Source organism: Helianthus annuus, chromosome 4, assembly GCF_002127325.2.
Source record: "Helianthus annuus cultivar XRQ/B chromosome 4, HanXRQr2.0-SUNRISE, whole genome shotgun sequence".
Classification (NCBI taxonomy): domain Eukaryota; kingdom Viridiplantae; phylum Streptophyta; class Magnoliopsida; order Asterales; family Asteraceae; genus Helianthus; species Helianthus annuus.
In genome coordinates this window covers 20,284,380-20,306,060 of record NC_035436.2, presented here as the reverse complement: position 1 = coordinate 20,306,060, position 21,681 = coordinate 20,284,380, and the positions used below count along the sequence as shown (strand labels likewise).

Sequence of the window (21,681 nt, the reverse complement as noted above, 5' to 3'; positions counted from 1 at the left end):
TTTGACAAATTATGTTATACTTTTTAACGATTTAAATTATACATGCCATTTTATTTTATTTTAAGTTATGTTATCCACGCTCGTGAATTTTATTATATTGTTTTCTAAATAATATTTACTGTTATCAATTTATTGCAAAAAGTTTTGTTCAAATTTAACATGTGGGGACTTTTATATGCAAAAAGTTGTTTAGGGACTTTTACGAGATAAAAAAGAAAGTATGTCAAGTGCAAAAAAAAGTGGAATGATTTTTATGAGAAAAAACAAAAAGTATGTTGGTTTTTTATGGTATTTGCCCTTTAAAAAAAGTTAAAAGAATTTTAAATTATAAAAATCGAACAACGCTAACTTTTGTGTCATTAAGTGCTGAACTATTAAGAAGTCTGATTAGGTAAGAGACTCTGAATCAGTAAGAGGACTTAGTGGCTGTTTGTTTCAACTCTTACTTACTGGTTCAAACTGTTTGTTTTGCGAGCAGATGTGTGAATACCTCTGAATGGTTAAGCATTATACTGAGTCTGAATGCTCAAGATCTCTTATCTGAATTGGTCAGACATTTGCCTGTGAACAGTTAAACATTATACTGGCTCTTAATGGTTTAGACATCTTACTGGTTCAACATTTAATGGTTCAGACCTCTTATTGGTTCAACACTTACCTATTCAGAAGTTGCCAAACAACATGGGCTCTTAATGACCTCTTACTGGTTCAGACTGTTTGTTTCGGGAACAAATGTCTGAATGGTTCAGACATTTGCCTCTTATCTGAATTGGTAGACATTTTCCTCTTAATGGTTAAGCATTATACTGGCTCTTAATGGTTCAGACCTCCTACTGGTTCAACACTTAATGGTTCAGATCTTTTACTGGTTCAACACTTACCCATTCAGAAGTTACCAAACAGTCCCTTACTTGACTTTACCTGATTGATCGATGGTGGAGGCGGTGGTGTTGTTTCGAGGAGGTCGTGCGCGAGTGGCCGACTGAGGATTATGAACACATGTGAATAAATAAATTAATTTTTCATTCAGAATCATTTTGAAACTTAATGATTAAGAGGCTTTGTGACTGATTCAAATGTATCCTGTTAGTGAACCAAACACACTTAGTACTGACTAGTTTAAATGTAACTTTTTAATAAAATCATGAAGAGGCTACCAAACAACCCGTAAAGTAAATAAGAAACATAAAGGACAACCCAACTATAATTGTTAGTTTTTTTCAGGCTAATTTAAAATTCGAGTAGATCCTAAAGATCTTGAGTGACCGATTTATCACCTGAACCTGTTCTTTCTTTTTCATCCGATCTAAGTAGAGACAAAGATCTTGAGTGACTGATTCGACAAAAAAACTTAAAAAGATAAAGAATTATCATTAATCTTTTCACGCTCGTATCAAATTTGAAGCACTAATTTATCTATTATACTAAATGAATTCTCTTAGACCACATGGGCTATTCTTAGCCAATCATTTTGATGATGTGTACTGCCTCTTAAGCCAGAGAATTCCTCTTAGAGCGCCAAACTCTTTCCCTTATTTTCCTTGATTAACGCGGCTTCTCAAACACGGTTTCATAATACGTCCTCTCTCTTCAATCAATCCTTAAACCCTAATTTCAATTTCATACATCTCTGCCTGTTCTGTCGCTGATTATCTTCAAATCAAGGTTAGGTTACCGATGAAAGCTATTAATCATGTTTTATTTGTTATTCGAATCGGAACAGATATGCGATTTCTGTTCGTTCACATCGTTCCTTATCTTCTTGGTTTGCATTTGATCACAACAGGTTTTGTGTCGATTTCTCTCTAAAATTATGGTCAACTTCTCTCTAAATTAAGTTTAATTTTGTTAATTATTGCGATTTTAGAGCCAATTCAATTCGGAATCATGTTGTTATGAACGCCACTACGTTTTGGTATTGTCAATGTTTTATTGATTAGGATAATTTTGGTTTCTCTTTTGAGTTTTGGGGATACTAGGGTTTTAGATCTACGATTTAGGTTATCAAATCTACGATTATGGATTTTAGAAACAAAAATCGTTCTAGGGTTTCGATTTTTATTTGAATGTAGCTGTTATTTAATTGATGTTAGCTCTTTCCCCATCATATTTACACTAATTTCTAATTTCTATACATATAGTATGTCTCTGTATTTGGTCTAGGGCCTTTATAAACTACATTGGTGAAAATGGAAATTGGCTTTGGCAAAGATGATTGCTATACAAGCCGGAAAAGGTATGATGGATCTTGCTACAAGAGGGGAAAGAAAAGTGAAGTTTGGTTGCAGATATATTTGAACTTTTATTTTTGAAAACTTTAATAGATATGTATTTATATTTATTATATTTGATGGTCAGGAATAAGAGCTCCGGTGAACACTCCGAAAAGGTAATCAATTGCTATTGTTCGTGTCGTTTTCCTTCTGAATGAACACTCCGAAAAGGTATCTATTTATGTTTATGTGTTGTATTTTACTAAACAATGGATCTCTTTTTATTTACTTTACTAATGTTTTTTGAGATCATAGAGATAAAATAACTAATTTGGCCTCCAAACCCGATATATCGAACTAAAATTGAGCATATTCTTTAACTGAAGACAAGCACTAAATTTGATGTTTTTGATCTGGGTCATCAAAAAGATCCGGTTTCCAATCTGGGTTATGAAAAAGATCCAGTTTGTAATATGGGTTTGCAAAAGGTTGTTTTGAATCAAGGGCATGACTAAGTAGACAAGAAATCATTGATGGTGGCTGGAACAGAGCAAGGATTACATCAAACCGGCCCGACTACGCCCCAAAACTACCACCAGCAGTAGCAGCTTATCTGTGATCAGCTATTCGTCGGGGCTGAACAATGAAAAATTATTTGATTTACACTAACACATAACTTAGTGACCTGGTGACTTTTTAAATAACTGCTCTTGGTGAATTTATAAAAAAATGGATACTAATAGGTGGTCAAAAGTCTCTTCTTTATTTTTATTTTATGGCTAGAAAATATAAAATTTGATAGTGACCTGGTGACTTTTCTAACAATTGGAACTGGTGAATTTTTTTAAAAATTGGATACTAACAGGTGGTCAAAAGTGTTTTCTTATACTAACATACGCCTTATTGCAGCTATCGACTTACAGCCACCATCTTTGGCAAAACAAGAAGTGTGCCTATCTTCCGTCGTTAAAGGTTTTTAAAAATATTCATTCGAGAAACTAAGCAAATGTATTGAATATCCGATCCAATTCCTATGATAAATGGACGTTGGAAAACCATCGGCAGAAGAGAGAGTTAAGACGGTGTTGATGTAGACGACTAAGAGTCACAAGGTGCAGTCACCCACTGTCTCGCCGAACGCCGGTTCACTTCCACTGCCATGACCACAACCTTCGTTCCCACATTAACATTAGTATACATCAGAGGTATTTGATTATTTTAATTATTATTATTTTTTTCTGCAATTGACATCAGTTTGTTTTAAAGTATATGTTTTCTATGCTTCGATTTTGTTGATTATTGGTTCTTAATGTTAAGAATGTTATACCTTTCTTGACATTTGACACTTGAAGATTCAGTTACCGATCAATTATTGTGTGTGTCATTGAGTGTGGCAGGTTTATGTTTATGTACTTAGGGTGTTTGATAAAATGCTTATGTGGGTTATACTAGACAAGTTTATCATTATTTGGATTTAAATTAGTATCATCAGCAACAAAAGGTCACAATCTTGATTTGTACGACTTTTCAATGTTCTTAGTCGCTAATCGTTATGTTTAGTTAAATTGTATACGCGATTTGTTTTGAATTGAACGTTTCATCGACCTGTTGTTTCAGAGTGTAAAAACATACGTTAGCTCCGGTGTTAATCTGATTACTAAGGAGGAATAAGTTGAGAAGATCTCATCAATTTCAGTAGCAGTTGACGTAGATCAGTCAATTATAGATGTAATTCGAATCGTCTGGTAAGATCTCTTTTTTAGCCTTTTTTGTTCAGAGTACATGGCATTATTTGTCTTTCTAATGATATGATGAATATAGAGCCTTGGACTTCAAATATGGTTATTACAACCTCGCTTACATATCTGAGCGTTGAAGGATGTTTTGATAAACAAAGGGGGTACTTAATTGGTTGTTTTGGATGGGATTCCAGGACAACTAAATCCTTGGAAACTTATGCCAGAATCGTGTGTCGATGTGTGATAAGGACCCCTGAAGAGCTGCTCTGCCATGGTTGAGGTTGTCGTAGAACTCGAGAAAACACCGAGATAACAGGTGAATTTCACACTACTTATACAATACAAGTAAGATGAAACTCATCGGATGATCAATTTGGACCTACTTTTACAAACCACTTTCTGCAACATGTTTCTGTAGAGGTACAATTGCAAATTTTTGGTTAAAGAGGTTGAAACTTCCAAAGTGACTTTTCTAATACATAAAACCTTATAAAAGTTTTTGTTAAAATAATATAACTTTACTAAACATATACAACAAATTATCTGTTTGTAAAAAAAACATAAAAATGTTGGACAAAAGGTGTTCAGGTCAACCTGAGATGACACGTTTTATGTTTAGATTTAGGGTTCCCGTCACTCCTAATTTGCAACATCTATAATTTCGTGGTTGGGTCTATGATATCTTTTGGACTGAGAAACCTATTTTTGGTGGAGCAGCAGGATTGATGGGAAATAGTGGAGGCGTTTCCAACACTGCAGGGAAATTGGCACACATGACCATTGGTTCAGGTAAGCTAGACGCCAGACTCATGTGACTAAGATCTGTTACTACTCTTTATACACACATTGGCCTGGACCTTATTTTGTTTTTTTTTTAATTTTCGGCTTGGTTTATATTATTCGGTTATTTTCAGTACTAGACCGAGAACGGACCCGAAATCGAAAAGGGTAATTTCAGAACCAAGGACCTGCTTATATAGATTATGAATGTTATCGGTTTCGGTTAATTCTTGGTCCGGTTCTCGGGTCTTTTCGGGTCGACCTGTATCATGCTCGCCCCTATTTATGCAGTTTGTTTTTGGTGTTGAATTAATAATGATTAACTTACGTTTTCAAATATATGAAGTTCCATCATCTATAGTCCTTTGAGTTGTCTCTGCCTATATAATGATATTTGTTAATTATTTTATCATTTGTTTTCTTTCGATAGGATTTTGTTAAGAGGCATTTTAGCTACAATTTTGTTGGAGCTCTAAAATGTAGCCAAAATGGTAAATATTCCTTTTACACATTTTATAATTTTGATGATCACATTTAGTATGTTCTATATGATTATGTAAGTGTCTTAAGAATACGTTGTACTTATTGATTCAATCTTAAACTGTTCATTGTAGGATTGGAAGCATTATCTAAAAAGTTTGTTCACATAACAAACTTCCAAAATGTCTAGATATTGTGTTCCACTCAACTTAGTTGGTCAAAGTGAGATTCAATATGGTCATTTTTTTGTGAATTATATATGGTTATTCATTTTTATAATGAAACGGTCTTGAATCGGATAGTTGAAGAGTTATTAAGGAATGAAATGAATGCATATTTCTCTTCTCCGCCGCCTCACATGCTCCAGCCGTTTCTCTCCTCCAAACCCTAATCCCAAATTTGTTGTCCTCCATTGATCGTCGCCTCCAGTTACAGGTCTATGAATTAATTTGACATTTTATCTGAGCATGTTCCAGTTATTTCACCAAACAATACCAGCCAATATTTCTAATGTGTTTATTTTATAAAATAATCTCTTTGGCAGCATGTTTTCAAGATGGAGCAAGAAGAATATTCTAAAGAGGAAATAGACTGGAGTTACATACAGTTTGAGGATAATCAAGATATTTTAGATCTCATTAAAAGGTCTCTGACATTTATGTAATCTGTATGTTTGTTTAGTTTATTGTTTACAGTATGTTTTATGCCATAATTGAGGTTTTTTGTTAGTTCAGAAACCAGAAACCTGGGGGGATCCTTGCTCTTCTGGATGAGGCTTGGTATGTATACGTTTCCATATACTTTTGTCTCTGTTTCTTATATATTATGTTTGGGTTTTTGAGCACAATAATCTACCAGATAGAATATGTAAGTTAAGAGGAGTAGATAGAATATATAAGCTATCATATATTGTGTGGACAATATACATTGTAATTATCTTTACCGCAATTAGTTTTCATAATTCTATACCACTAGACTACGGTTGGCCGCCACCACCCTTACAAAATGTGTCATTTGTGTTTTTTCCTACTCCCGAGTCATTAAATTTGGTTCGTCTCACACAAATTCTGGTTAGAATGAGTCTTTTATATAAAAAAAAAGTGTCAATTTGGTTCGGGTCAAAACGAGTTATTTCAAAGAAGTATCAATTTGGTTTGTATCAAACTGTGTTCAGGTCAAAATATACCATTCTTAAAAAAGTGTAGATTTGGTTCGGATCGAAAAAATGTTGTCATCATTATTATTTAAAACGGTATTGTCCACATCAATGTCTGTTCAACAACAACTATTTGTGGTTCTTAGAAGATCTCTAACAAGAGCAGATTCCTTAAAATTAAAGCGACTTGTGGCTTCCAATCAACTACCTTAAAATTAAAGCGTCTTGTGGCTTCCAATCAACTGGTATCATGTCAAATTTGATTTAAAGGTGGGTATAGATATGAGTAAAGGTGGAACATGGGTGGCTTGGGCAACGAGTCCTACGAGTTCATGTCAAAATGGGTAGTTTTTTTTTGGTGCGGGTCGAAACATATTGGGTCAGCTTCACCTGCGATGCTTACGTCCAATAATTTTTATTTTTTCATTAATCTTTTATTTAGAGAGTCAATATCATTATAAAAGTTTTTTTTTAGAAATTATCTAAAAAAAATAAAACTGTTTGTTAGATATGTTGTTCAAGGGCTTATTCCATGTCACGGGTCACTGGAAGTGATACAATTTTCTTGAAGTAGAGACATAGAGAAGAGTTTCTGTGGTAAGGATGATAAAATATCATTACAAAAGTTTTATTTTTTTTTAGAAATTATCTAAAAAAAATAAAACTGTTTGTTAGATATGTTGTTCAAGGGCTTATTCCATGTCACGGGTCACTGGAAGTGATACAATTTTCTTGAAGTAGAGACATAGAGAAGAGTTTCTGTGGTAAGGATGATAACCATTATCTTTTTCAGATGTATTTTTAAATTTTGTTTTGTTTGTTAGATGTAATTTATGGGCTAACATAGATTGTACTCGTGCTACAGGAGCTAAAGATAGAGATACACACTAAAGACAGAGTTGGGTTATTATATGATGCTATACGGTCAATAGCGTCATATAACGGTGTCAATACTTACAAGGCAGGTAGGTAACCTCAGACATCACGTGCATGTTAATTCTTACTGTTTTTAGAAGTTATATGATTTAAACCCATTTTAGAGACCGGACGGTGGCCGGAGGACGGACGGTGGTGGTCGGAGTAAAGCTAGATGAGTAGAGCAGGGTGAGGAACTTGAATGGGGGTTTTAAGCATCATGGTGCTGCTCCACAGGTATTGCTTAAATTTTTTATATAAACAATGTTGTTTTGTATAGCTTTGTTGTTTGGTCACGAATTTCATATGTTTGTTTGACGTATAATCCATGAAGTGTTCTATCGAATTATTGATGTGTTTTTGTCAGCTTCTTTTTTATAGATTCAAATGATTGGACCCTTGCTGTTGTGGGAATACTTATACAACATAATTTGATTGCTAAATTTAGTGGAATACAGATTTTGGGTTTATGTCATTTGTGTTTTTAAACATGATAGTGTCCACTGTGTGTAGGTTAAATTTACAAGTTTTGATGCCAGATTGCATAATGGTCAGTGAGCTTTAGCAAGATTTAAGTTCTGCAGTTGTAAAGGACAGGTTAGTGGTGGGCAAGAGTTCAAATGATTTTAACCTGAACGATGGGCTAATAGTTGGATAAAAAAGGTATTGTAAATAGTCTTCGTGGTTGCAGTGAAGTTAGTGGTATGATTGGGTTACAAAGAAAGCATTTTGATTGTAATTCAATACATCTGATAACATTTCTTAGACAAGTTACTAAAACAGGTTGTAGACGTCATAGACTTTTTACTATTAAGAAACATGCCAGCCTCTTTACTAGACTTTCCCAGCCTCTTTACTAACCCTTTTTGAAGTTGTTTTGTTTCATTGTCTAATATAATGCAGCCTAGATGTACACCTTCAAAATTCGGTACTGATGATCATGTTGGCTAGCCTTTGGTTGGCCATATTTTCACTTTCATTACCCGTAGCGCAACACGCGCAGGTCATTACCATGGCCGGCCCTTGGGGGGGCGGGGAGGACCACCGGCCAGGACCCGATATTTCGAAGGGCACGTTATTTAAAAAAAATCCGATATGTAAATGTAAAAATAAATAAATTAATAGGGTATATTCATACAAACACCAACATTAGCCCACTTACAACACTATTTTTATGGTTTAAATTAGTTATTAGCCTATTTCCATTAGGTTTAAACCTTTAATGAGCCCAATACCCACTTTCATTAAGGCCTAAGGGCACGTTTTTTCGAGCTCGAACAAGGTACATGAATTCTTAGGGCCGGCCCTGGTCATTACCCATGGACTTACATGTTGAAACAAATCATATTTTAATTTGGTTAGCCAACATGATCATCTACTCTTATTATGTTTCCAAATATGGTTACAATGCACTGCTATATCAATAATAATCTAATTATTTTATTGAAGTGATCTAGGTGTTTTATACATTTAGACACACTTTGGCCAACTTTCTACCCATTTGACCCGTTTTGTTTTCAGCTTATGTTTCATATCACTTCTTTAACCTTAAGATAAAAACCCTTAATCGGCCCATATGTAAGTAAATGAACTGTAACTTTTACCTCTAATAATGTCTTATACTTACTTCGCCCGGATTCATGTTTAATATATATATATATATATATATATATATATATATATATATACACATACATATACCGACTACATTGCTGGCAAAACTGTTGCTTTTGACCAATAACTTTGATGCAATTAGTTTTGTTGCTCATAGAACTATTCTATATGGTGTCCATGGGAGTGTCCACGGATTACGGGGTGTGCACGGGGCGCTTCGGCTTTAAGCCTCCACCTGAACCGAGTTATTCTACCTCGGTCACTATCTCCCTCTTTCTAATCGAGGATTGGGGGTTTTAAGCATCATGGTGCTGTTCCGTAGGTATTGCTTAAATTTTTATATAAACAATGTTGTTTTGTATAGCTTTGTTGTTTGGTCACGAATTTCATATGTTTGTTTGACGTATAATCCATGAAGTGTTCTTTCGAATTATTGATGTATTTTTGTCAGCTTCTTTTTTATAGATTCAAACGGTTGGACCCTTGCTGTGGTGGGAATACTTATACAACATAACTTGATTGCTAAAATTAGTGGAATACATATTTTGGGTTTATGTCATTTATGTTTTTAAACATGATAGTGTCCACGTGTGTGCAGGTTAAATTTACAAGTTTTGATGCCAGATTGCATAATGGCCAGTGAAGTTTAGCAAGATTCAAGTTCTGCAATTGTAAAGGATAGGTTAGTGGTAGGCAAGAGTTCAAATGGATTTAACTTGAACGATGGGCTAATAGTTGGATAAAAAAGTATTGTAAATGGTCTTCGTGGTTGCAGTGAAGTTAGTGGTATGATTAGGTTACAAAGAAATGATTTTGATTGTAATTCAATACATCTGATAACATTTCTTAGGCAAATTGCTAAACAAGGTGTAGACGTCATTGACTTTTTGCTATTAAGAAACATGCCAGCCTCTTTACTAGACTTTCCCAGCCTCTTTACTAACCCTTTTTGGAGTTGTTTTGTTTCATGGTCTAATATAATGCAGCCTAGATGTACACCTTCAAAATTCGGCACTGATGATCATGTTGGCTAGCCTTTGGTTGGCCATATTTTCACCTTCATTACCCGTGGCGCAACATATGCAGGTCATTACCCTTGGACTTAAATCTTGAAACAAATGATATTTTAATTTGGTTTATTTTTTTAATGGATTGTGCAACGGTACAAGGCTACAAGTAAAAAAGCTGCACAACCGTGTAATAGAAGCCGAGATAATATCTGGTGCAAATATTGGTAGTTGTACATATATACCTCGATTAAACTTGATCCCTTCTGATAAAAAGATTCCTTTTGCTTTTCAAAGGAGGCAATTTCCACTGGCCGTATGTTTTGCAATGACGATCAACAAAAGTCAATGTCAGTCTCTTTCAAGAGTTGGTTTGTACCTCAAACAACCTGTCTTCTCTCATGGTCAATTGTATGTTGCCTTATCAAAGGTGAAAACAAAAAATGGAGTCAAAATACTCATACTTGACAACAACGGAAAAGCTACAGATAAAACAACTAATGTGATGTATAAAGAGATTTTCAACGAATTGTGATATCTGCATATTGATGGTTAATAAAAAGATTTTACATGATCCGTTTCAAGACGTGTATATATTCATAACATTTTATGTAAACAACGATGATGAAGCGATATTATCTTTAATCAACCCGTGTAATACACGGGTTCTTAGGCTAGTAGTACAAATAATAATATACTACATTACCTGGTTAATATATGATGAGTTTACTTATAAAATACATCTTATTCATCGTTCAACATAAACATTAATCAGTCAAAAACAACAACGGTAAAGTTTAATCATTTAAACGTAAATAAATTATTAAAAAAGGAACAAAAGAATAATATTGCTAATGTAATTACACCGTTTATTGGTAATTTAGTAATCAATCATGCTAAAAACAAAACTTGTTAAGTAACTTTTTCTTTAAAAAAAGTTTATTTTTAAAACAAAATATGTTAAATAATTTTCAATATTTTTACATATTTTTAAACTGGTTGCCACATTCGGTGGCGGAGCTTGAACAAAAACTCAATGGAGGCCGAACTCTTAAAAATCCAATAGTTTTCCCTACAAAAAAAATTAAAGAAATTTTTGGTGAACTTAACACTACGAGCGAAAAATTGGTACGTGTCGAGGCACCCCGGCCCCAGTAAAGCTTCACCCATGGCCACATTATAAATAATAAAAAACCAAACACTCATAGTATAAAAAATATTAATATAGTATTTATTAATACATTATTGTTTAATGAATATAACATTTTAATAATTTATTAAAATTTTAAACAATATAAAATTTAATATAATTTATTAAAATTTAAAAATTAGTTCAAAAGAAGATAAGAGGGTGGGGGCACCACCTTTGTCTCAACAATTCATATAGTTTTTCGTATTTTTTAGAAGGCTTCAATATTATTCTTAGTCTTTTTCAGAAAGCTTGAATATTATCATTAGCCTTTAGAAAAATGAACATGATGTTAAAAATTAATTAATCAACTAATTTTGGTTGCCGTACTTTAGGTGATGTGTTATATCCATTCTCGCTTGCGGGGTCCTACATAGCCTTGTGGCCCGAGAGGAAACACCGCCGACAAAATGACCTTCCCGGGGGTGAAGGCCACTCGGTGATGAAGACAAAGAAGAAACAAAGGCATTTTAGTACCGCTCGATGACGTGACACCTGCGGGATGATCCGTCAATCACCTCTCACATACTTTTGTAGAAATAGTTACTAAATTATTGTGTATTTATCCGTGAAATCCTGTTTTGATTAGTAACTTGTAAATTAAATTTTACATTTATCCGTCATTCCATCTGCAGCGCAGTGGTTGTGACATCCGGGTGAAGACTCGGCTCGGGATTCAACCCGGGTTCGAGTCCAACAGGGGGCGAGGGTTTACCCCTTCCACGGGGTTCCCGCGCATCAGGGGTGTGCTACGCTTTCTAGCGGTGGTCGAGTAGTCGGCCTTTGGACATAGGCTCCGAAAGAGTGGGTTTACATATGGAAAGCAGTTAGCCGTTAAAAAAAAAACTTGAAAATTGATTTCTAAATCTGATCTGATTATTTAAATAAACGAAAATTAAGAAATATGTGTTGTACTACATCCAAACGGCAAACACAACTCCAAAATTATCAAAGAAAAAGACATTTCCGTGCTTTGATTGTTTTTGAATTATTGTTGAATTTTATGAAAGATGCCTAACTTTTTTTTTTGTTCCAATCAATCTAAAATACAATCAATTGGTTTTTAATTTTCATTAACGATAATAAAATTACATAAGAATGACAAGTAAACGGGCAACAAGCTGCGCTGTAACCCCTTTTGAATAACAAATCCAATTCTACTAAAAATAAAACCTTGGTTCCTTGGCGTCGAGAAATTGTTACGCACAACCCTCTACATTCTGTCCAAAAACCAATAGTTTCAGAAGTAAGATAACCAAAGATATCAAAGACAAAAAGAAAAATATCACAATTTTCTATGTGATCAATAAATAGTGTTTATAATGCGCATATCTTTGAATCAAAATAAGTTATCTGTATGATTTATTATTTTTTATTTGAGCATCAAAATTTTGATCAACAAATTACTCTTGAGACATTTTTTTAAGTGTATATATCAATGGTTGAGACATTTTTTTAAGTGTACGGGTTTTTAGAACCCGTGCGTTGCGACGGATCATTAAAACCGAACTAAAAATATACGTAAAAATGTTAAATCATGCTCGTTATGAAGTGTGAACTCCTTAAATTTAAACCAAGTAAATTACAAGTTTTGTCCTTTATGTTTGTATCAAATTGCAGGCGGTGTCCTTCACCTTTAAATTTGCCGAGTTTTGTCCTTAACGTTTCAAAATCCTTCACGTTGTGCCCTTTAAGCTAAACCCAATTAGAATTTTTGGTTAAGTATGGTCATGTCCCTTACACATGAATGTATTCTTGTCATTTTACCTCCATATGGGCTATTTTGTAAAGAACTCTTATTCAGGGGCTATTTTGTACAAAACTAAAAAATAAAAACTCTTTTATCATCTCTCTCTCTCACACACACACAAACACACTCCCACCCAGGCAGCCACAACCTCACTTACCGCACAACAACCATCCACCCCACCTGCCACCACCAGTACCATCGTTCACCATTCACTTACCGCACAACAACCATTCACATGATCGTTTATATAATTGAATGTATAGTAAATTAGTAATGTTATTAAGCTCACACTCACATTTTGGTTTCTTACATTTGCTCTTTGATCATTATGATAGAATTAGAGTGTGTTAATGAATTTTTGCTTTGCTATATATAAGTATTACGTGTGTCTTAGTACAAGATTTACACAAATGTATAGATCATGGACCGAATATAACAAAGGGGTTAACAATAGATTGATGACTGATTTAGTATTTCAAATTAAATCGTCACTTTTTGTATAAAAAGTCGCTCAAAACTTATTTTCATCTAAAATCATAATTCTTAACCATTTTACAAGTCTTTTTGACTTGCACTAACTTTGGTAAAGATATGAATTTGTTTGGGAAGTCTAGTTTATCAAGATTAAAAGCTAATAAATGTGTTTCTACGATCTATATAATCTTTAGTAAAAATTATGTAGGTTGTGGTTTCCTTATTGCTAGATCACCTTATGAAAGATACTTTTGTTTGACCAATTTTTTAATAAAGTTTTTTTCTTTTATAAAACGTAAGTTGGTCTGACCATTTAAAAAAACATATCATTACTTAAGCTTAATATTTTTTAAGATGTATCATCTTGTATTTGACTTTATAATTCTATATAAACCTTTCTTCGTGCACTTAATCTTTTAATTAGCTTCTATATTATGTTGATCTTGTATTTGACTTGGTAGAGTTATTTTACCATCATATGTGAGGTGCTCGGATGCGCTTGGTTCCAGTGGCGGAGGTTGACCAAAAGTTCTGGGGAAGGGGAAGGGGGGCGAGTCATTGAACCCAATTTATATATTATATAATTATTTATGCAAAACAATTGGGGGTGGGGGGTCCTTTACAATTTTAAAATTATTGGACGAAAAATCGGAGATTTTACTGTTCTAACCGAAACATTTGGGGGAGGGGGGGGGACCCCTGGTATCAACTAAGCTACGCTCCTGCTTGGTTCCTAAGATACGAGACTTGAAATGCATGTATTTATATAATGCATATAAATGAATTATAATAAACTTTAATTTTATGAAACGGTTAACTCGCATACCATTTGAAACCTACTTATAAATTACACCAATGTCTACTATAGAAGTAAAATGTCTACTATAGAAGTAAAAGTAAAGAACCCTTGAGGGAAACACGTTTACTAAACACTTAATACCGTTGGACTAGAAGCCCTTTGGCAGTAAACATTTTGTACTTGATGATAACACTTAAAAATAAAGATATGATGCTTAAAATAAATACACTTTATTAATATAAAAAGCATGAACAATTTCTGTACAAAAAAAAAAAAAAAGAACTCAACATACAACTAATAAGCTCTTGAGATTTAAAATAGATAAAAAACCAGTATGTGTCTTCATTATTTTCATATTTCAAGTATTATATACATAAAAAATAAAAAGAAATCGTAAAAGGTTTTGATTATTTTTAAACTAAAAACAACAAACAAAATCAGTAAAAGTGAGCCATCAAACATGCGGTTTTTTTATGTGATGGAACCCCAACAGTGTGAATTTGTTAATGGAAGCCCGGATGTACATGAGGCACATCCTCAACACTTTCTAGCGAAGTGTCGCCTTACTACTGCTTGTGTAATCACCTCGCTTCAACCATGGTGAAGGCCACATGGTGTGAGGCAACGCCCACAACCACCTTAGCTCATTCCCCGCCATATGAGGGCGCTAGCATTACCCCAGCCATGTTGATGGCGAGAGTTAAAGGGGAAAAGGTGGGGAGCAACAAATTAGATTTTTTTTCTTTCTTTTTTTTATATAGTTAATGGAGGGCTTTATTCCATACCGTGCAAGTTAACGATAAAGTCCCCGCTTATGTATCGCTTACGTGTCGCTTACTTTGGCGTGACAAACCATATAGCCTAAATGACATTATAATCTTATATGATGTTTAAAAATGAACTTGTAAGCATATGCATTGTTACACCAACAGAATGGGTCTAGTAGTTAGATTGGATTATGGGTTGGATGTATGGGGTTAAATGGGTTGGTGAAGTTGATATTTGAATGGATAAGATATATTGGGTTAAACTGTTGAAATTGATCTCTAAATGGGCCACTAAAATGGAGTTATTGGCCCGCTAGATTGAATTATGCCAAAAATGAACAGAAAGAAGAAAACAAACAAACAATATGCAAAATACACATTAGGTACTTATATTGTCAAACATATATCGTTCATCTATAATTAATAGCTTTAGTCGAAAACTTATAGCATAGCTCTAACTAGTTTTACCAACAAATAGTTTTATAACGTGCACACACCTCAACGCTTAAAACTAGCGGTGCACAAAAAGTGAAAAAACGGTTCCAGTTGTGGTACCAATTTGGAACCCTGGAATCGACTGACATACGAACCGGTTCGTATAGGTTTATAGAAATTGTTTCCAAGTGCCAAAATTGTTGAACGCACTAATAAACCTTGAAACCAGACTATATTAACTGAATATTAGCTAGAACAAACACTTGATCAGGAACACAACATGAGATCAATAGTTTTAAAAAGAAGATAGAATCTTGCTTCTTGCTCCTCATTTGATAGTTCATACTAGGGGAGATCGTTGCTGACATTTGTTCGGTTTGGTACAAAAAAAACTACATTAACATGTCGAATCTCAGAAGGCGATTCAAATCTACACGTCATTAATAAATCTAAAGGAACTCTCATTGTATCACCAGCATATCTATTTCGTTAAACCAACAGTAAACGATTCATGGTAATTTAATAACAGCACAGGTAACAACTAACAACCTCCTTAATTCATCATCTTCTTCTAAGGGCTTTACTGCTGCCATTGCAGATCCCAAAAACATGAAACATGGATAATGTTCGATACTTTGTTCGATCCCACATACATAATCTATTAAACTTAAGAAATTGAAATACACACCAAAGTCTCATACAAAAGCAGCGTACTTCCTTTTTCTATGGACGGTAAGACATAATCAAATTGACAGCAGAGAATGCATGCAGGCAACAACGCCCCCACTTTTGTTCTTGAGATTCTTGAACATAGCCACGCCCAACTTCCCCAGAACAAAATATCCCGCCAAGTGTCACGCCAGGAAAGTTGTCCAAAAACGGCGAGCTGTCAGTGTTCGGTTGGTCGTAGAAAAACTGACGCCGATCACAAGAATTGAAAATAAGACCGCCAAACACCTCCCACCGCTTATTATCGCCACTGGTTCTCTCTTGCTTGAAAGATCTCAGATGGTTAGAGACATTGGCAACAGAAGATAAAGCAGTGGTGGTATCTGGGCGGTAAAAACGGAAAGTATCGCCTCTTTTAATGCCTATACCACCAACACGAAGGCGACTCTCATCATCCCTGCATGAAAATGATTAAAGTTCTTGACCCATTTAATTAATAATAGAGTAAACTGCCATTTTGGTCCCTGAGCTTTGGTCACTTTTGCCACTTTAGTCCAAAACTCAAACCTTTTGCATCTGGGTCCCTGTGGTTTCAGTTTTATTGCCATTTAGTCCAAAAATGAAATCAGGTCATATTTGTCTTATAAAATCTTGCAATTTTGTCATTTTCCTCAGGAGCAAATCAGGTCATATTTGTCTTATAAAATCTGGTATTTATTTATAAATTTTTTTTTACCATTTTGCCCCTGAGTAAAAGAACAAAATAACAGGATTTTATAAGACAAATATGACATGATTTCATTTTTGGACCAAAATGGCAATAAAACTGAAACCACAGGACCCAGATGCAAAAGTTTGAGTTTTGGATTAAAGTGGCAAAAGTGACCAAACCTCAGGGACCAAAATGGCAGTTTACTCTTAATAATAACTAGGGTATTACACCCGCGCTTCGCGGCGGGGCAACCCGATTTTTGATTCGATACAAAAGTATGTCGACATGTGTCTTACATCGACTGGAAAACTTGACCAGAAAAGTATTTAAAATGTAAAAAGGTTGTCAGTGTGAATGCTACAAATTGACGAAAGACAAAAAAAATTATGTCGAAATATAAATCAACTTAAGTTTATATCGACACGTAAATAAAAATAAAGACGTAAAAGTTGGTTAAAAAGTATTTAGAAAGTTAAGAGGTTGTAAGAGTCAATGCTGAAAATTAGTGTTATAAGTAAAAAAACAAACCACAAAAAAGAAAGAAAGAGATTACATAAAATCATTGGAAAAGGAGAATCGAAACGTCCGCGTATGTATAAAAAAAACACTAACCAACGAAATACTAAAAGAAAAAAAAATATTGGTTCCAATAATACCGATAGCGGAAACAATATCGTTTAGTTGGATTGCCTTTGGTTCATCATGTTACGGAGAAAAAAAAACTCTAAAAGGCGAAACCGTGAGATACTTAACTGGATAAAAGTAAAAGTAGAGTGAGTAAACATGTATATAAACAAAGTTAAAGTAGATGGACTAAACATGTATATAATCAAAGTTAACTAATGGGGAATAAAATTTATTAAATTGAGGGACTAAATGCGTATATTAGGAAAACTAAAATAGAAGGACTAAACATGTAAATCAGAAAAGTCAAAGGTTAAAGGCATTAAATTGTTGTGGCCAATCAGAAGGCTACACTTGGCTATGTCGGATTGGCCCACCGACATAGCCTTTTAAGTGTATATATAATATAATATAATTTGTGCGGGTTTAATTTCTTATTTTTAACAACTCAAGGAGATAAGATCAAAGAAGCCAACTATTCTCACTTTAGTCAATGAATACTTTATTACTTAAATTATAGAGCTTGAAATCATATTTGACAAACTGCTTATTTAGAAAAAAGTTGTAACAAAAAATGCCCAAATGGACACCTTACGCGTTTTATTATCTGACTATTTCAGGGTGAAACAATCAGTTCAAAAATAGCTTATCCAAAAGTGACAGTTGCACTTTGAAATCAGATAAAAAAAATTTCAAAAGCAAATCCCAAAGACCTACTATTCAAGCAGTGGTGCACTATTTCTAGTTTAAAACAAGCAGAAGAAAACTGATGATATTTGCAGTTGTGTAAATAAAAAAGATGATATGATAAAACAAGAAGAAAACAGTTGTTATCTTACCTATAATATTCGTGGAATGCAAAAGGAGTCGTACATCCGACTTTTTCCAGCCCAATGAAGACACGGAGAGAGGCCGAGACTCCTAACTATCATTATCTATGAACGGTTAAAAATACCGACTATGGAGACAAAGAAGAGCAATAAGAGTGAATTACTGAATTAACTACATGTACCGAATAACATACATCTTCTAAAGCTAGTTTCCAATTTGTTCCCGCATCAAGCTCATGTGACCCTTCTCTTTTTGTATTGAGCCAAGACCTAAAGCGATCTTCTCCAAAAAATGTCACCTTGTATGCATGGCCTATGGGTAACAGTCCACTTGATAATACAGCATGAAACTGAGTTTCTCTAATATCCAATAGTATGTTCGAACTCACATTCGTAATCGCCAACAATGACAGTTTCTGGTGACATGGTACGATCTAAAATATAGGAAGGAAATAGAACTATTAAAATAAATTATAACAAGTCAGCATAACAAAGTGTTTCTGAGACAACACACACCCATCTTTTCCACAGCAGCTGTTATGAATGCTTGACGTTCCTGTTTAGAATTTAGCAAGGATGATAAAGCACAACACGAATATGATATTGTAAAAAAAGTAATATGAGGAACAACTTACACTGAACATTATTATTGCAGCAGGCGATTTACTTCCAGAAACATTACTTGAGAACTTATTAATCATTCCTACAAATTGGGCGGGTTGCTGATACATGTATAGGCAAACTTATTTAGATAACATAGAACAAACACGAGTTTTAAGTTGCGTATAACAAAGATGAGATTTACGGCACCAGGAGTGGGATTGTTTTGACTTTTATCCCTGGTAGATATCCAACCATTAACATGATTATGGCACCAGAATCTTCAGTAGCTTCCCACTGAATATGTAGGTTATTTGATTTGTTACTTTCTTAGCAATAAAACTTACTAAAACTATAAAATAAAAAAGATCCGTGAGTATCAAAATGCGTAAACCTCTTTGAATTCATCAGAAATCGCATCCCTTCCAATAACTCCACGAGAACAATTAGTGATGACAGGAACGTAGGAGCCTAGTTTTTCAGTAATCTGCAGGAAACTCATTATATACATATTCTTGTTTTGAAATTCATCTCAACTTCAAAGTCCAAATGACATACCAGTCGGTGGGCCATTGACAAATCGATCTTACGACAAACAGAAGCAATGGCAAATTGAGGACGAATTGGCTCCGATAGTACTTTATTCAGCACACTTTCTACAGCAACCTGATGAAAAATTAGGCCATCAAAATGAGTTTGGTTCTAATATGCGTGCATAATGCGTGATGCGCCTGATGCGCTAATGAGAGTGCATCGCCACAACTGATGCGTTGCATTTACGTGATGTGAGAATAATGCACCGATTTTGCTTAATGCGCTCGTTGCATAATGCGCTCCAATGCACGCAACATTGTTTGTTTTGTTTTATCTTTCCACATTTTATGAAATGGGTTGGGTTTTTTCAATATTAATAGGTGGAGATCGCTAGTTCGATCCTTGAACCGAGCGGGTTTTACCTCACCGCACTGTCGTGCCTTCGGGCGAGTGTTCACGGGCTTCGGCCCTCGGTGAGGGTTTTCCCCGGTTTGAAGGCGAGTGTATCCCGATGTGGTGAATTTCGCCAGTAGCCCATTTGGAGGATTCGTTGGCCGTTCAAAAAAAATATATCTTAACATGCTTGATTTGGACCATTAAGGTTCCTAAACACTTTTTCTGGTTCTAGAAACATTTTAGTATCCTTGATCTGAACCAAAAAGCACAACTTTTATCTTCTTATTACGTCAGTTGTTTTAGTTTAAGTACGTTTTTATAACTTGTTATATATAGATAATTTTTTGGCATTTTTTATAAAGACCGCATCGCATACGTGATGCGCTCGCATTGCGCATCAGATTTTTGGACCAAACGCACCGGAGCGCATCACACAATTTAAAACCAAGAAAATGAGTGAATAACGTGATACATAGACTTATAGTATAATTTACGAGAGCTGTACAGATTAGGGCTTACTTCGAGGTCAGGATTGGAGGAGCAAGCGGAGGAGAGCTTAGGGCGGCGAAGAATAAGACGGCAAGCATGGTGCCAGGAGCGGCTAACGCAATCAGCAGAGGCAAAATGGACCGCCAGAAGTCTACCGAATATGTTTTGAACAAGGTCTATGCCGAGGTCATCAATCGTTGTTGATGACGTCACCATTTCGCTGAAAACACAAAAGATTTTTAATAGCTTTAACCTTAATTCTTCCTTCTACTGTAATTTTGTGTTTGTTTATCGCTACTCACTCTACAGTCACAGGAGCTAGGGTTTCAACCTTCAACCACAGAAACAAAAAAACAAAGGCCTATGCTGAGGTCATCAATGGCTGTTGGTGACGTCACCATTTCGCTGATAAATTCAAAGTTTAACTATTCTATAGTTCTATACTGTAATTTTGTGTTTGTTTATCGCGATTAAAGTCGCCGGAATTAGGGTTTCAACCACAAAAACAAAGGCCTATGCTGAGGTCATCAATGGTTGTGGTGACGTCACCATTCGGTTATCAAAGTAAGTTTGTTAAGTCTATTGCTACTCTACAGTCGCCGGAGCTAGGGTTTCAACAAGTGGTTATGAAATGCGATTAATGTATGTGAGTAAGTGAGTTAGAGTTACCTGGATCGTACGGAAACTGAAGCGGATCGCCGGAAGAGATGATCGCCGGGAGTTTTCGTTTTCTTATGCATGTATAATGTATTTACGAAATTATATAAACTTTATAATTTTTAATCATTCTATTTATTAATCTCAATGTTAACTTTTTTTTTTAACGCTAGAAGATTTTATGATTATAAAAGAGGGCCAGTTAGACTGTAAAATCCAAAAATACAAAAATGAATACGGGCCAATAAGGTAATGGTGGAGTGGTTGGGGAAAATTTTGGTGTTCTTTGTGACCCAGGTTAGGTGAAAGGCGAATTCGAGTGGCGCTGGTTCGTCTTGGATGAGAGGCGATGTTTTACTGATTATTTCACTGTCATGCATTCGGGCGTGTGGAGGTCGGGTTTCTGTGCATCTGGGAGAGCCAAGGGGCTGGCGGTGGTCGAGTAGTCGAACTTGGTCACAGCGCCCGATGTCACGGTGATTGACACGTCGTTCCTTATCGTTCAAAAAGAAAATACAAAAACGAAAAAACCAAAAATAAAACAAGAGATAAATTACGTTATTACATCTCTAATATTAAACTCTAACCATTTCTCCCACACAAAATTCCCGAACTTCGATCCTACCTTTTAACCAAAGAAAGGTGTTTGCTTTTATTTTCTCCACCGTTTTATTAAACAGAACATGTCTTCCTTTGAATTCTTCTTTATTCCTAGCTTTCGCTGATTACTTTTATCCAATCCTTTATGACCCCTTTGTATTACTCCAACATCCCTTTAATAGTAGAGATATTAGGACAAGTCATCAATAGGTAGAGGTGTACAAATCGTTTTTTTTTTAAACGGTCTGGTTA

General features: G+C 34.8%; 1 protein-coding gene and 1 long non-coding RNA gene across 17 annotated transcripts; one reads left to right on the top strand and one right to left on the bottom strand.

Moving 5' to 3' along the window:
* Positions 1–1,522: 1,522 nt before the first annotated feature.
* LOC110899028 lies at positions 1,523–10,488 on the top strand. 16 transcript variants are annotated; one of them, XR_004891747.1, is made up of 18 exons: positions 1,524–2,236; positions 2,359–2,444; positions 3,123–3,185; positions 3,279–3,418; positions 3,831–3,958; positions 4,035–4,268; positions 4,670–4,741; positions 5,163–5,223; positions 5,347–5,434; positions 5,515–5,647; positions 5,757–5,857; positions 5,947–5,991; positions 6,877–6,965; positions 7,044–7,132; positions 7,234–7,333; positions 7,409–7,520; positions 7,797–7,880; positions 9,055–10,488. It is a non-coding gene; the product is annotated as an uncharacterized LOC110899028 (long non-coding RNA). The 16 variants fall into 16 exon arrangements; XR_004891746.1 differs by having other exon boundaries at positions 1,525–2,236; positions 2,359–2,389; XR_004891739.1 differs by having other exon boundaries at positions 1,523–1,665; positions 1,787–2,236; positions 2,359–3,418.
* Positions 10,489–15,853: 5,365 nt separating this feature from the next.
* LOC110899030 (F-box/LRR-repeat protein At5g63520) lies at positions 15,854–20,965 on the bottom strand. The gene is made up of 11 exons (XM_022145891.2): positions 20,842–20,965; positions 20,203–20,392; positions 19,312–19,419; positions 19,148–19,240; positions 18,964–19,050; positions 18,789–18,875; positions 18,670–18,709; positions 18,543–18,587; positions 18,348–18,466; positions 18,163–18,248; positions 15,854–16,444 (listed from the first exon to the last, which is right to left on the bottom strand). Exons 1-11 carry the CDS (start codon positions 20,910–20,912, stop codon positions 16,042–16,044), a joined length of 1,329 nt encoding a protein of 442 aa, XP_022001583.1. The 5' UTR covers positions 20,913–20,965; the 3' UTR covers positions 15,854–16,041.
* Between the last annotated feature and the right edge of the window lie 716 nt (positions 20,966–21,681).